At 41.6% G+C, this 16,210-nt stretch overlaps 2 protein-coding genes across 2 annotated transcripts; both read left to right on the top strand.

The window, feature by feature from the left end:
* Window positions 1-1,192: 1,192 nt before the first annotated feature.
* Window positions 1,193-8,361, top strand: guca1c (guanylate cyclase activator 1C; the record flags this gene model as incomplete). Its single annotated transcript, XM_079513766.1, has 4 exons — window positions 1,193-1,387; window positions 3,794-3,943; window positions 7,289-7,376; window positions 8,216-8,361. 4 exons carry the CDS (start codon window positions 1,193-1,195, stop codon window positions 8,359-8,361), a joined length of 579 nt encoding a protein of 192 aa, XP_079369892.1.
* A 4,835-nt stretch (window positions 8,362-13,196) lies between these two features.
* thrsp (thyroid hormone responsive) lies at window positions 13,197-13,791 on the top strand. Its single transcript, XM_079514302.1, has one exon. The coding sequence runs from the start codon at window positions 13,248-13,250 to the stop codon at window positions 13,650-13,652; it is 405 nt and encodes a 134-aa protein (XP_079370428.1). The 5' UTR covers window positions 13,197-13,247; the 3' UTR covers window positions 13,653-13,791.
* Window positions 13,792-16,210: the final 2,419 nt, after the last annotated feature.

Genomic DNA, 16,210 nt, shown 5'->3' with positions numbered 1-16,210 from the left:
AGTAGGCTAGACGCAACCACCTCTGCTAAGGGAGTCCCCCTCTCACAGTCAAGAATGTAGGCTATATGTCTGGTAGTGGTTGGAAAACATGATCAAAGAGGAATACATTTACACATTATTCACATAGAAAATGGGTTTATGGAAATCAGTGGAACATAGATTAGACTGAAGATAGTAAATCAGGATTATAGAACAAGCTTTTCTCATCTTTACCTCAAACAGAGTTCATTCCCCAGCAGTGCTGGCCCTGAGCAATTTGGTGCCCTAGGGCCTATAGGCAAGATTTTTCCTGATATATACTTCCTTAATATCAACTAAGCCCACGATCACAACACCAGAGGGAGTTCCACAAACCATGTTCAACCCAGATTCGGCTCAAACAAGGGGTTAAATAAATTTTGCTCCTATGCCACCAAAATGGGGAACACCCTACCAACACCCATTAAGAAATGTGAATCCCTGGACTCCTTCAAAACCGCTCTCAAACAGCACTTTAATACTGACTTACTTATTGCGTCTGCATGTATGTATGTATGTATGTATGTATGTATGTATGTATGTATGTATGTATGTATGTATGTATGTATGTATGTATGTATGTATGTATGTATGTATGTATGTATGTATGTATGTATGTATGTATGTATGTATGTATGTATGTGGTTAAAATGGGTAAGGTTTTAAAAAGGCAAAAGCATGCTCTGACTGGTACACACAACCCAGGAGACAGAACCAAAGATATATAAAGAAATACATAATAACAGTTAAATAAATAAACATTTGTAAATTGTCACAAATACTTTTAATTATTTATTTATTTAATTAGCACTTATTTCTTTATTTCATCTATTCATTTATTTACTTTCTTTTCTTTCTTTTTTTTTTTTTTTTTTTTTTTTTTAGATATTGCAGTTTTTGTCCACACTCTCCATACTTCCCAGTATTCCAGAGATGTCGTGAGATGTCATGGGAAGCCTCTGGCTGCCACTTATCCCATTAAAGGGTTATCTCTGCTTATGGCCATCAAGGGTCTGAGTAGATTACCATGGCGTGTCAGTGTGGGACCCAGACTGCCACCAGTGTCAAGAGCTGCAGGCAACCCAACCTCCCCCGCCAGTGCTCTGCACGCTCCTGGACCGCACTTTTTTAGTGAAGCCTTTAGTGGAAGCATCTCACCTGTGGATGAATAACAATGGGTTCCAATGGCTCTACCCTGGATGATATCCTGGAGCAGGACATGCATCACTGGTACACTAAGTTCATGAGGGATTCTCCCTCGGGCCTCATCACTCTGTTTGAGCTCAAGCTCATGCTGCAGATGAACGGGATGTCAGTGGAGGCCAACAGCTATGTGGATCAGATCTTCATCACCTTCGACATGGACGGGGTAAGGCGACACAAACACCTGCATTTCACGCCTTGCTGGGATTTGACTAACCCCTGCATTGCACGGCCACTCAGTATACAGGGCTAAGGTGCATGGTTCTTCCCCTGGATTGTCAGGAGGGTCTTGGGCACTGGTTCTCAAACAGTGGGTCGAGACCCATTTGTGGGTCACGGACACTTTTTTATGGGTCCCTTCATTTTTATGTTTCCCACATTTAGTTTTTTATTGTGCCTTGTTGTGGCACATAAGGCCTTTCATGGTGTCTCTCCTGTTTTTTTCCGGGGGTGGGTTATCAGCCCTCATGCAGCCCAACCCCTGGGGCCAGTGGAATCACTTTGTCTGGTCTCTACCCTTCGACCTGTTCGGCATGGGGGACCCATGTCACCCATGCCGAAGGAGTACTCTAACAGTACGTTTTAACAGCGGGCGACAACCCGGCAACTACTGGCGATAGAGGCGATAGCAGGCGAACAGGCGATGGTCGAAAAGTGGGCGGAGAAACGTCGGCCAAAAAGATAAAAATAATTCATCTTTTGTGCGACGTCGTCCGGCGATAGTGGGCGATTGGATTGGGCGATAGCCAATGAAATTGGCTCCGTTGGTCTCCCGCTGTTAAAACGTACTGTAACTCCTGCCGACATAGCTCTAGGAGTCATGGAGATCCCAATAAGGTGGTGATCCCGTCGGGGTGGGTTTATAATTTTAAAATAATAACAAAAAAAAGATTTTAATGACTCAATTTTTTTTTCAAAAAACATTCCCTTTTTTTTCATTAATCAAAAACAAAATTCAATGATTTTTCAGGATTTCATGTAGAAATTAAATAAAAATCTAAGAAATAAGAAGTAGTGAAAATAGCCGATCTACAAGCTCACAACACAGCGTGAAGCGATGCGTTGTGAGCTTGTAAATCTGCGAGTCTCTCTTTTGGGTCACAAGCTAAAAAGTTTGGGAACCACCGGTCTAGGGCAACCATGGGTGGGTAGAGAGCCTGGATCTTGCGTTTGACCAGATCAAATGTGTAAAAAAAAAATGTTTATGTCAATGATGTAACAAAACAACAAATATATGAATTGCATATAGCCCTGCTACATGAGGGGGAGTGGAATTCCAGCAGGGAGTCAAACTTTGGCACAGCCCCGGCACAATAGTACATGTTAAACATACTGATGCTTATATCCAGATTCCAGAACAGCTTACAGCAAGTGAACAATTGTAACTAATTGCTCTGAGACACTATAAGAAGACATGCATTCACTTTTGGAGAAGTAACCCTTTCTGATAAATTGAAAATGGAGGACCCAATATAAACAAGTCATATATGGTGCGTTCACACCTTAGAGTATATATTAATAGAGACGGCACCGGATTTATCCTCCCATCCACTTGGATTAAGTTCCTCGAAAGCGCATGAGGCGATTTCACTCTGTTCCTAGAGTTCCTAGGAACAGAGTGCATTCTGGGATTGATTGGGCCAAATACATGAACGCGCTGGCCAGGGCCGGATTAACACCTCTGAGGGCCCCTGGGCACTGAAGCTCGAAGGGCCCCCCCTTCACGCGCGCGCAAAATTTTTGCGGTTTTGGAGCCGTTTTGGGGCAGTTTTATGCCGTTATATTAGCCTATTTCCGGTCGCCTACCCCCCCCAGACACCATTTATTTCAGGGAAATTTTATGTGGAGCTAAAAAAAAAGAAAAAGGAAAAAAAAAAAAAACTTTTTTTTTTTTTTTTTTTTTGAGGGGCCCCTGGTGGCCAAGGGCCCCTGGGCACGTGCCCAAAGTGCCCTATGGTAGATCCGGCCCTGGCGCTGGCCGTTAATCAACCCTTTGAACTCTTCATCTAATCTGAGTTGCAAAGCTCAGAGCTTACAGTATACTTTGCAATGTTGCATGTAACTTTTCTAATCTCATCATTGGCCTTACCATGAAAGGCCGTCAGGGTTAGATTTAGTTTATTTTAATAGTTAAGGTAGAGTAAGTGATGTTTTTTGGTTAAAACAAAAATGTTTTTTGTTAAAAGGTAAAAGCACTGTCTTTTTTATAGTAATCATTGCTTAGGAGTGTTTGCTCAGTATGTCCCCCCATCTCTCTGCTCTTTAATATAGTTTACAATAAATTGTTTCAGGTAGGTGACACACATTTCAGCCAATCAGGACAGAGTACCCATTTATCAGCTTCATTTTTAGCCTGCAGGGTTCACTTACCGTCTTACCCTATACCTTTTAATGCATTTTCCCTTTTTTTCCTTTTTTACATTTTAGACATTTATAGATGACGATGATCTTATCTAGAACAATATACAACATGTGCACCTAAAGAGCAATTCCAAGTATATAGATTTACAACCAAATCTCTCTCTCTCTCTCTCACTCTCTCTCCCCCCTCCACCTCCTCTGTTTCTAAAAGGATGGATACATTGACTTTGTGGAATACATAGCGGCAGTGAGTCTGTTACTCAAAGGTGGAATCAACCAGAAACTCAAGTGGTACTTCAAGTTGTTTGATCAAGATGGGAATGGAAAAATCGACAAGGATGAAATGGAGACCATATTTAAGGTGGGGGTTTAATAGTATGAATATTGCATTATAAGATCACCCTCCATCTGGGGCCTCTTATCAGTATGACCTGAATTGCAAAGCTTTGCCCTGGATTGTTCCAAGATAATATAATGCCATGAACTAAACATGACATGTGTTTATGGGCCTGCTTATCTAATCCCAAACACAAACATAGCTTTCACTGCAATCAGAACGTCCCAGTTGCCTGCCCAGTAGTATACTGCCTGTGTCATAGTGTCCCTGCAGAGGCCCAGTGTAATTCTTTTTAGGGGCGATGGCCCCTCCTATGCCCAGCTGTGTGTGTGTGTGTGTGTGTGTGTGTGTGTGTGTGTGTGTGTGTGTGTGTGTGCGTGTGTGCGTGCGTGCGTGCGTGCGTGCGTGCGTGCGTGCGTGCGTGCGTGCGTGCGTGCGTGCGTGCGTGCGTGCGTGCGTGCGTGCGTGCGTGCGTGCGTGCGCGCGTGCGTGCGCGCGTGTGTGCGTTATCATCATACATCAATCACAATTTGCATCCTCACCACCGTCTTCAATGTTTGTGTTTACACAATGTTTGTAAACACTCAAAGCTGGCCATTCATTGTCAATGGCATTCAATGTTTGTGTTTACACAAAACTCAAAGCTGGCCATTCATTGTCAATGGCATTCAATGTTTGTGTTAACACAATGTTTGTGTTTACAAAAACTCTCGAAGCTGGACATAGGAGGGGCCACCCCTCAAAAAGTGAGGACAGAAAAGTTCTCATTCCGGCCAATAGTGATTGGCCGGAATGTGACGATGTATGATGATAAGAGATGTATGATGGCCTGGACGGTTAGCTCAACCGTCTGGGCACCTATAGGCTGCCAAGCCAGCCAGACGGCGTGCCACGGGCTCGACTCCCGAGCCCGATGGCCGTTGCCATGTGTCACTCCCCATCTCTCTCCCCCTTTCCTGTCTGTCTACTGTTCACTATCAATAAAGGCATTAAAATCCCCCAAAACAAATTAAGAGAGACAGAGAGAGAGAGAGAGAGAGAGAGAGAGAGAGAGAGAGAGAGAGAGAGAGAGAGAGAGAGAGAGAGAGAGAGAGAGAGATATGTATGATGACTTTTCGCACGGGTGTGATTTTATATTTTATTTTATTTTTTACTTTCCTGGGGTATTTCCAATTTCCAATACTTTTACTTCTACTCCAAAAATATACTTTTTCTCCACTGCAATTGTTTGTCAACTTTAGTTACTAGTTACTTTGTAGATTTTGATTACAAAACATACTTAAGCACTGCAGTCCTATATAGGCCTACATGTTTGCCGTTGCGACACGTGTATTTATTTGAAAACTTGAAAAATGGGACCTTCTGCACAATGAGTACTTTACTTTTGGTATTTTAAGTACATTTTGAAACCAATACTTTTGTACTTTTACGCAAGTACATATTAAAATCAAGCCTTTTACTTGTAACTTGTAAAAAAAAAGATCTATATACCTGTTTGATTTGAGAAACTGACCTTTGCTTCATGAGCTAAATCACAAGATACATTACAAAACATTTCCAAACAGGAACAGGTCTTACCTTGAAAAGAAACAGTGGAAATGCATGATTCAGACACTTTCAGACACTTAAAATGTACTCTGTTTCTATCTTTATAATCCCACACCCCGCTAACAGTCTATTATCACCCCTGTTATAGAATGAACACTATATAGTAATGATTACTATGGGAATATAGAGGTATTTAACACCTAAAAATAAGCTTTTGTGAAAGCAAAGGTGTCATTCTGTAATTGGCCTTATTTGAGTGTTAGTGTATTTACAGGGCAGTACTGTGCGTGTCTAATTCAGTGTTATGTGCAAAGTTTGCAAACACCATGTAGCTGTAAGTTAATTACACAGGGTCACTGTGTGCTGCTAGTTTCCTATGACCCGGGTCAGAGGTCTAAATTAGTCCCAGATTACACAGTGACCAGAGGACTGCAGTTGAAAGTGATTTCGAAAGGATTTTCAACGGCACTCCAGGTCATATGCAGTGGTGGAAAAAGTACTATTTGTTTTACTTAAGCAAATTGATACTCCAATGTAGAAAGTCCTGTATTAAAAATGTACATATAAAAAAGGTATAAAAAAAAATGTACAGAGATGTGTTGAGGCTACTAGGGATGTGAATTATTGATTAATGCATTAATAGTTAATTGATAAGTTTTGATAAGCTTGGCGAAAGGGCCTTTCTGTGTGGAGTTTGCATGTTCTCCCCGTGTCCCCTATACAAAAAACATGCAGTAATCCTGGTCTCTAAACTACCTCCCCCTGGCCAGCCTGATGGAGGGGAAAGGAACTGGTCGGAATAACGTGTTCCTTCCACGCGCTAAGTCCGGCCGGGGAACCTCTCCCTTGTCATGTGAAAAGAAGCAGCTTGGACTCCTCATGCATAGAAGGGAGCATGAGGTCAGTCCGCTGCCCCCCCAGGTTGGCAGAGGAAGTGTAGCGCCCAGGATTATTGACACTGGGTGAAAAAATGGGTTGCAAAATCGTGGGATAAAAAAAAAAAAAGAGATAAGTTTTGATAAGCTTATCGATCGACTAACAGGTAAGTTGATAAGCAGCATTTTTGTAAAAAATCTGAGAATCTTAATTTCCCTCAATGTCTAACATACAAATCTACATTTGTCTGATTTTCTTGATTACGTATTATTTTATTTTAATTAAGTAATTAATCAATTCATCAATTTATTAATGTATTAGTTTCATTGTATTCATTTATATCACTATTTTACTTGTGTATATGCTTACTGTTATTATTACTATGCCGCTACAATGTGAGGAACCATAACAAAATATATTTTTTACTACCGTACACAAGATAAAAAACAATACGGAAACCTTGAAATGAACCCATATACGGAATACGGCCCACATGGAAAGAAAATACGTGTACATATATATTTCTTTATATATGCCACATATGTACCAACATATATGCACATATCTGAAATTGGACCCCTACATATATGTCTCTCAACATATACATATATGTCAATATATGTGTATATATATGACACATCATATATGTACATGTATGTGTAGCATATATGCACATGTATGTGTAGCATATATGCACATGTATGTGTAACATATATGCACATGTATGTGTAGCATATATGCACATGTATGTGTAGCATATATGCAAGATATATGTTGCATATATGTGGCATACAGTATATTGGCATATATGTTGATATATTTCCTTTCCATGTGGGGGGTCAGTTTGGTTCCATTTGTAAACTCCTAGTGTTAAACTAATGCTCAGGATCTTACCGTGTGCAACCATTTTAACTCAAAATGATCTTTGGGCACTGCTGTCACCAGGCTATTCAAGACATCACCAGATGTTATGAACCGCCTCCCGAGGACATAGTGACTCTGGTCTATGACAAGATCGATGTCCGTGGAGAAGGTAAGGAAGACAACTCTAAGACACAGATCCAGGAACCACCAGCATCCAAATTGACCCGGTCCCTTACAATTAAATTCAAAGGGCTTTTTATTGTCAAAGCAAAAAGTAGGACAATACAATCAGGTACTGATCAGTTATTTCACGTGTGTGTGTGTGCGTGCGTGCGTGCGTGCGTGCACGCGCGTGCGTGCATAATTTGAATCTGTCCTTATTTTATCATGGCTTTACCCAAATACAGCTCAAGTGGAGTTTTTGGCCATTATTGTGGATATCCTTTTTTCTTTTTTTGTCTGACTTCATCATTCTAATCAATGATGGATAAACCACCTAACTCCTCAAGTTGGAGTTAGGTGGTTTGACTGACAGTTTGAGGATCCAATGGAGTTAGGACTTACTGTAGGAGGTTTAATCGGAAGTGCTTTGGTTCAATATTTGTAAAACACACACACAGACGTAAGGGTGTTCAATAACAGATTTATTAAATCAAAATAAAAGTAGCAAAATTGAGTTAGCTGGTATCTGCCCGACAGCAACAATATTTAGCCTTAATTTAATATAATGGAAGTCAAAGGTGGTCAGATTGCCCAAACGAAGCTGATGACTAACCGAGATCCACATGGAAGCCATTAGACCACATCTTATCCAAATTATTACCTGCCCTGCACTATAGATGAAAAATAATTAATTACCTAACTGCCACATTTACACACTGATGTGGAAACATAACAATAATAATAATATTTTGAAAATGAAAATGTCAAATGCTGCTCAACTATATGCACACGTCTTGGTTGCCTTGTTGCTCTTTGTAGATGTTTGTCTTTATTTGTTTCCCTCAGGTGAGCTTACGCTGGAGGAGTTCATTAGCGGTGCAAAGGACCATCCTGACATCATGGAGATGTTGAGCCAAATGATGGATCTCACCAAAGTCCTTGAAATCATCGTACTAGGTCAAAGGCCGAAGCCCAAAGCAATCGAGTCTTAGCATCAGAAGGGCTGAGCCAGCTGGTCCTGTATCTTGCCTGGGCGTGCCAAATTCATTGGGGGAAGGGAACCTTGCATCTTGTGACGTCTCTGGCGAGTCACCATGGTCACCTCACCTCTCTGTGTGTTAGCATGGTCACCGGTCCGCTCGTCTCTGTGTTAGCATGCATGGTCACGCGCCTCTCTGTGTTAGCATGGTCAGAGCCGGATTTACCTTGCTGAGGGCCCCCGGGCTGGAGCAAATTTGAGGGCCCCCCTTGGGGCGCGCAGCAGAGCCGTGCGTCCCGCGATTTGGCCGAGCGGCGCAGCCGCGAGGCAGATTTTTTTTGGGGCTATTTTGTTTTCATTTTGGGGTACCCAGGCCCCTAAAAAGAGAGGCAGGCAGGCAGAAGTTCTCAATGGTTTAACCATAATACAACTAAATACAATAACAATACACAAATTTCACTTGAATTGGATTTCACTTTACAATTTTATAATTAAAAAAATATATATATATATATATATATATTTTTGGGGCCCCCCTAGTCGGGGGCCCCCGGGCTTCAGCCCACCCTAGCCCAACGGTAAGTCCGGCTCTGGTCACAGCGCCTCTGTGCCTTTGGCTAACATTTTATTGCAACAGTTCACAAATCTTACTGCTGTGTTCACATTGTTGTATTTCTCCCATTAGGTATTGGAGTTTTTTGTAATTGGTCATGTTTTAAACTCACTTTGGGTGTGTGTAATCTGTGGGAAGTATGTGTCTCTGATATCATAGGTATCTGATACCTTATACCTTTTGTGAGTGTCTTGTAAGCCTGTGCGGGCTGGGCATCTTATGATGTAGGACACTTTAATAAAAACTCTATCTATCTATCTATCTATCTATACTGTCGGTAAGGCAGGTGATTAGAAAGTGTAGCTCCGTTCGCCGTTTCCACCACATGTTGTGTGCAGTGGGTGCGCCTTTCTCTATTGCAAGACCACTGTTCTGTAACTAGACAAGGCTTTCCTAAGTTTTGGGTTGTTTACGCATCCCTGTATGTTTACATCTTAACAAGATCGGAGATGCAAGCAATTGTCTGACTTGAGTTTTCTCGGGTCGGGTGGCTGGCATCTCCCTTATAGGGATAGAGCGAGCAGTTCAGTTACCTGGGAGAGACTCGGAGTGGAGGCGCTACTACTTTACGAGGGAAGGAGCCAGTTTAATGGTTTGGGCATCTATTACAGTCAGATGCTTCCTGGGTGTCTCCCTATATAGGGATATCCTCTGGGCATGTCCCGCTGTGAGGAGGCCCGGGGGCAGACCAAGACCCAGATTATATCCCCATGCTGGCCTTGGAAATGGAATGCCTTTACAGGGTGAAGCAGCTAATGTGGCCTGGGAAAGGGAACTATGGAACTCTGCTGAAACTGTTACCCCTGCGACACAACTCCAGATAAGCGGATGAAGATGGATGAACTTTTGTTAAAACACATTGACATGTTGCCTTAAAAATCATTACAATCTACTTTATAAAAAACGTGCTTCCTTGTCGTATTTATTACCCAAAGTAGAATATGTCACATTATTGTCTAAAGATAGTCATTCTGACATTCTACATTAACATTTACTTGTAAATAGTAGGCTCTATAGGCCTACTCTGCAGGAAGCTGTTTGCAGCAGGCATGAACTGTAATGCACCTTGAATTTGTTTTGGGGGTTTACATCACACTTTTACACAACACACGCATGGTGTTTATTTAGTGAAAATGATGTCCAGGCTGCAAACATACCACGTTGCTCTGGGAGATTGTCAACGTCTCAGCTAAATGGACAAAAAAATTCATTTTATTCATGGCTATTTATCTGTCATTAATTTATTCATCTTTTCATTCATTTTTGAGTGGTGCAAACCACTCCAACAACCAGCTTTGTCTGTATGTTTGTGTACCTGTGTACGTGTACCTGTGTACGTGTCCGTGCACAGGTGAGCATGGTTACTATGGACACTGACATTACGTCAGACCACAGCTGATCAGGCTATATAAGACCTTGCACCACTCAGTTCACACGGGTGTGATTTTTAATTTCATGAACCAATAAATGTACAACATAGCAGCAAACTGCAGACAATACCCATCAATTTAGTTTTGGGATGCAATGAAGGAAGAAAATAAAAACAATGTAGCCTAGTTAAATTAAAACACTGGTCTAATGCAGTGGAAGAGTAGGTTCAGAATTCAGATCATAGACTGTATGCCTATATTGTTCAACTTCAGATATAGCCTACTGTACGACGTGGTAGTCCACTCCAGATACACGGTGACTAACTTTGCTCAAGGGCGCCCTCTTGTGAGTATAATAATTAAAGGCCACTTGAGAGGGAGTCATTTTCAGATTGGTTTAGGTTCAGGTTGTTGTCTCCATCAGGCCGAAGGCATGGGGAGAGAGTATGTTTGTCTCCACCAGGCCGAAGGCATGGGGAGAGAGTAGCCTATGTTTTGCACTCCGTCCGTGTGTGTGTATGTGTCAGTCCGTCTGTCCTTCCTTCCGTCCGTCCGTCCGTTACCAGCTAATCTCCGCCACTGTTGGCCCGATCCATGCCAAACTTTGCACACACACTCCTTGGATGCCAACGACGAACCTCTGCCCCAAATGTTCCTCAACGGCCTGTTATAGCGCCACCATGAGGCCGAATTAGGCAAAACACATTTCTGTAGATTACTCGTACACATTTTATCCATACATCACACAATTCGGTATACACGATCTCCATAGTCATGTGATCAACACGGATCTGCACCATTTCCCATCTTCCATTCTGATTGGCTAAGATTGGCTTCCAAAGCTCACACGATCGGTCCGTTTCGAACAAAATGCCACAAATCACAAACACAGTGTGCAATTTCCGTGAAATTATACACACACATTTCCACTAGGCCGAGGACGACATGCCGCTATTTTCTTTCCAAATCAGCCTCACGGTGGAGCTATAACAGGGCAATTCCTGTTTTTACCTATAACTGCATCGATCTGTATGTTGTACAACTTATGTATGCGCACTCCCTAGAGGCCATGGAAAAACATTTTTCCTGCATCCCTCCACATCTGCCGGTTATAGAGAGTATGCGCATGCTTAAAGTGAATGGCACATCGAGTGGCAAATCGAGTGGCAAAGCAACAGGCAAAGTGAGTTTAACATTGTTTAATGCAATCAGATAAGACTTTTCTGTGTGGATGTATGGGCTGTCAAGGCCAGAAAGTAGTTTTTGCCACTCAGTAGGCGTTCCTGCATAACTTCCTGGTTTGATGATGATGTCACACGCATACCCTCTATAGCGCCACAATGAGGCCGATTTCTGCAAAACACATTGTTTATGTTAGTTGCACAGATTCCATCCAAATCTCACGCAAATCGGTACACATGATCTCTGTAGTCATGTGATCAAGACGATTCTACACTGATTGGCTAAGATTGCCTTCTAAAGTTTTCAGGAGTGGCCCATTTTGTATAAAATGCTATATGTCCTGCTCATCCAGAATTGTATCCTCATGCTCATGATCTGGCTCTGCATTTCCTCAACAAAATGAAGAAAATTGTTGGAAAAAACAAACAAAACAAAAAAACTATTACTCCTAAACATTTTGCCAAACATCACACACACACTCCTATCCTCCTGGTGCAAACCACTCCAACAACTTGCTTTGTTAGTACCCGTGTGTGTTTGTGCCTGTACGGGTGAGCATGGTTGCTATGGTTAGTGTGTGACGTCACTACACCACTCAGTTCACACGGGTGTGATTTTTCTAGTTTAGCCTAGTTTTATTGATGCCCACATGGCAGATCTGAAATACATGGGCGTCATAATAGTGAAAAGCAATTATTCCAACAACAGCATCTTAAGACCAAATGAAACAAATGCCGGAATAAATAATAAAATACATTTTAAGACACTATAAATGGATAGAAATAGCATGAACTTGTTTAAAGCAGAAGCCCTCTGTGCATTGGGTACATGGTCCCCACATTTTCTAGAGGCAAACAGTGACATAGGCCTACAGTAGAAATAATCTGCATATTGTAAAGCCCATTTGGTGCCAGTTTAGACTAGAGATTAACACGTTCTATGCAGAAGTTTAAAGCATTAGAAAGTTTTCCACAAGGTGCTCTCTCTTTCCGTTTCCCTATAAACCCCTCTCTCACGCACACATCCACGCACGCATCCACACACTCACACTTTACCAATGTATTTATGTCCACATAAGAGATACAATGTAAGGGCACAAATATTAGTACCGTAAAACAATGACAGTCAGCAAATCCTGGACAAATACACACGCTTGCACGCACACAATGAAATGCTTCGGTATTACGGTGACCTGCATGACCCTTCACTTTGCATGATTATCTGTACACAGACAAGATAAGAGATAAGAACAAAAGTCTGTGAGATAGGCTGCCATTTCAAACAAAGTTGGCCTTGGTTTGGGCTCTCTCTCACTACTTATAATCACATTGTTTTGATCTCACGTTTTAAATGACAGTGCAGTATGCTTGCATGCACCTGCACCTGAAATCACCCCATTCATTTAGGCATACTGAAAATGTTTTGTACATAAGGTTAATAATCCAACTGCACATGGTTTGGTGGACTTTCAGACATAGTCTGTCACCCACTGAGGGTGAAATTACTGCAGGTTGTGAAAATCAAATAAAGATAAGAACTTGACTCTACATAGCACCCGGCATATGTTCCCAAATGGATCAGCCCATAGCAGTTACGCAAGAGAAATGATCAGGCTACCCCTGGCTCATCGTATAAATTCACCGGTTCCCCTCTGAGGCTTTGCACTGCACTTGGCATTCCAGCGGCCACCACACCATCATCACAGCCAGCCAAGCCCAAGTCCAACCAGAAACCATGCAGTCCGCCGACGCCAACTTCAGCAGAAGCAGCCTCAGCCTGCTCCTGGCACTGAGCAGATACAATGACGCCGTCCACGACATGGAGCAGACCGTCCTCCTCCCGAGCCTCCTGCGTGACGTGTCCCCTGACGAGGCGGCAGACGAGTCCTCCAAGGACCTGTTCGACAGCTACCTGATGTTGAAGTCCATCAGGACCACAATGGAGTGCGGCCTCGTGGCCCAGGAGGGCCACCGCAGCAAGATCACGAGCGATCTGAACAAGAGCCTGCAGCCACTGCTGATGGAGACAGACGCTGAAGCCCTGTTCCAGTTCCACCTGAGAGGACTCTTCACTGTGATGAACAGCCTCACCAAGAAGACTCACAACCTCACCAATAAATACATGGACATTATTGGATGAGCTCAAGGACATTGCTTTTCACATGATGTGCTGTGTGCGTGGACATTAAAGGAAAACCAAAGTTTGATGTTACAAAATGTATAATACTCACTATACTAAGTGATGTCTCTCTTTGTTGAATAAAAGTGCAGTGACTACATTTCCAGTTGTTAATTGCAATAATTATTAACATTTAAGGCAATGATGCAATTTTAGTACATTACTATGATGAGACAGCTATTGATATTTATGTGGGAATCTTGATTAACACCAACCCCAGGCAAGTTCACTGCTAACAGACTAAGTACAATGTTGAGTTTTTGTTATGTCAATTTACTGTAAATAATTCAACCCTTATAATAACAGAATGGGTTCATGTAGGCTTGATTTGACACTTGAGAGAACTGTGCCCGTTTTGGGGGGAGACATGGTACTAGGTTTTTGGGAGACCCGAAGGTGCAATTTTAGAGGTAGAGTGAGTGACTTTTTTTTAGTAAGTGTTAAACTGTTAAATATTCTGATATTAATCATTGCTACAGAATGTTTGTTCACTAATAGTCTGGCTGTCTCTACAACTCTTTAGTAAACATAAATCAGGGTCAGGATACCAATTTCATCAAATCAGGTGAGAGAACTGCAGGATACAAGATAAATGTGAAATTAGAAGTGATGAAACAAATAAATAAGCACACAAAACTGGACCACTACACAAATTGAAGCTGATAAATGGACGTAATCTCTCCTGACTGTTAACAATTGGTGAACCACCTGAAAATGTATGGATTTAGAGCTGGAGAGATGGGGAGACCTATGTTACTGAACACTACAACATGATTATAACAACAAGAAAGTTTGTTTTCACCCTAAACAAAATCTCATCTCATCTCAAAACAAAAGCACCTTTAGCATTCAGTTTACAACATTTGAATTTGATAGATTTTTGTTATACCGGTACTTGTCTTATAGCCATAATGGTTCCTAAACCACAAGATGCAGTTTCACAAAATATCTGATACATAATAGCCTACAGACAGACAGGATTTGCACAACTCTATTAGAAACAAATCACCTCTGCTTGATATATCCAGAAACTGTACACACATATAAAACACATGTGATTTGGGCTATTTTAAGCTACTAACTTTCACTTTATCTGATCTCGTTCCTATATGACCTGGTAAATGGGTTTGACTTGGCAGAAGAACAGTGGGATCTTTGTAAGGGTCAATAATACTTCCTCATGTGCTCGCTTTAGTAGTTCAATGTATTACACAGGGTTGTTTTATGTTACAAAGGCCAGACTATTAGCAGCCTTTTTCCAGGGACGGGCACCCGGCAACCATACCCATGTCTGTTCTTGTCCCAAGTTAGCTGAGTTCATTTCAAGTTGCTTTTTCTACACTAGGCAAAGCCCTAAATATCAACTTAGAACCCTGTCCCTTGGTAGCCATATTTGGGGTGCCCCACACAGGTCTGCTAGTTTCTCCAAGAAGGATCAGACGTAGTATCTTTCGCCTCACCACAAATGTATTCTCCTACACTGGAAAAAATGGGCTAAATTAGGCCATAGCCACCCAAATGTGCTGATCGAGTCATCACATTTGGGTGTGGCCGTTTTTAACCCGAAAAACCCTAACCCCAAGGAGTGTTTTTCGTGCAAAAATAATGCTTGGAATAGTTTGACACATTACATGCTTCTTAAAGCATAATTCAAATTAGATTTGTTTTGCCTTATAGGTTTTTAATGGCACTCCAACTTTCAACCCTGGAATTTGCCATGGTCCACAATTTATATAATACTCACTTATTTGGATGACCCTAAGGATCACAAAAAACCTTGAACCGATTACCGTTGCAATTTCTTTTGGGTCAAATCTTAGATTGACTGGCCTAAAAGTAATTGATATTTTGATCGTTTGCCTGTTATCTCTCCTAAGGATACCACATCAATACAGCATGGAATTGTGGACAATCTTATCCAACAACAAAATATTCTTTAGTTCCAGGTCTCATAGGTTAAATCTCATCAAATGTTGGTCCGCACTGGCTCAAATGCCTTGATATGAAAAGGGTTGAAAACCACTGTCCCAGATGACTATTTCTATGCATTTGATTTGATGTATACCTCATGTTTATCTTGCTTACTGTAAATCGTTCTGGATTAAGATAGTCTACTAAATGCCGAAATTGTAAAGTAATCTTTAAGAGACCATATTGCCATTTTTTATGATAGTTGCCATGGTACATTCATAAACAACCTCATGCCACAGACCAGATACAATAAATACTTCATCTCTGAGATGAGCACCTGATATAATTTGATGTAGGCTAAACGTTTTTGTTTAAGGTTTTTCTTTTTTTTCTTGGCTTATGTTCAGTCTGTGTTTTATGTCTCTTAAACGCATTGCGTTTTGAGCTTGTCTATCTACTTGAGCAGAACGTTCAGACAAGCTGAATATTGCTTCTTTATGATGCAATGTACTGTATACTGCATATGCTATTAAAACATATTGCCACATTTACTTCAGGCTGTGACGTACAGGTGTAGAAGCAGCTCTGTGTAGGAATGTGCAGTGACA

This window comes from Electrona antarctica, assembly GCF_951216825.1.
Source record: "Electrona antarctica genome assembly, chromosome: 11".
In the NCBI taxonomy this organism is placed as follows: Eukaryota; Metazoa; Chordata; class Actinopteri; order Myctophiformes; family Myctophidae; genus Electrona; species Electrona antarctica.
This window is presented reverse-complemented; position numbering and strand designations above follow the sequence as displayed.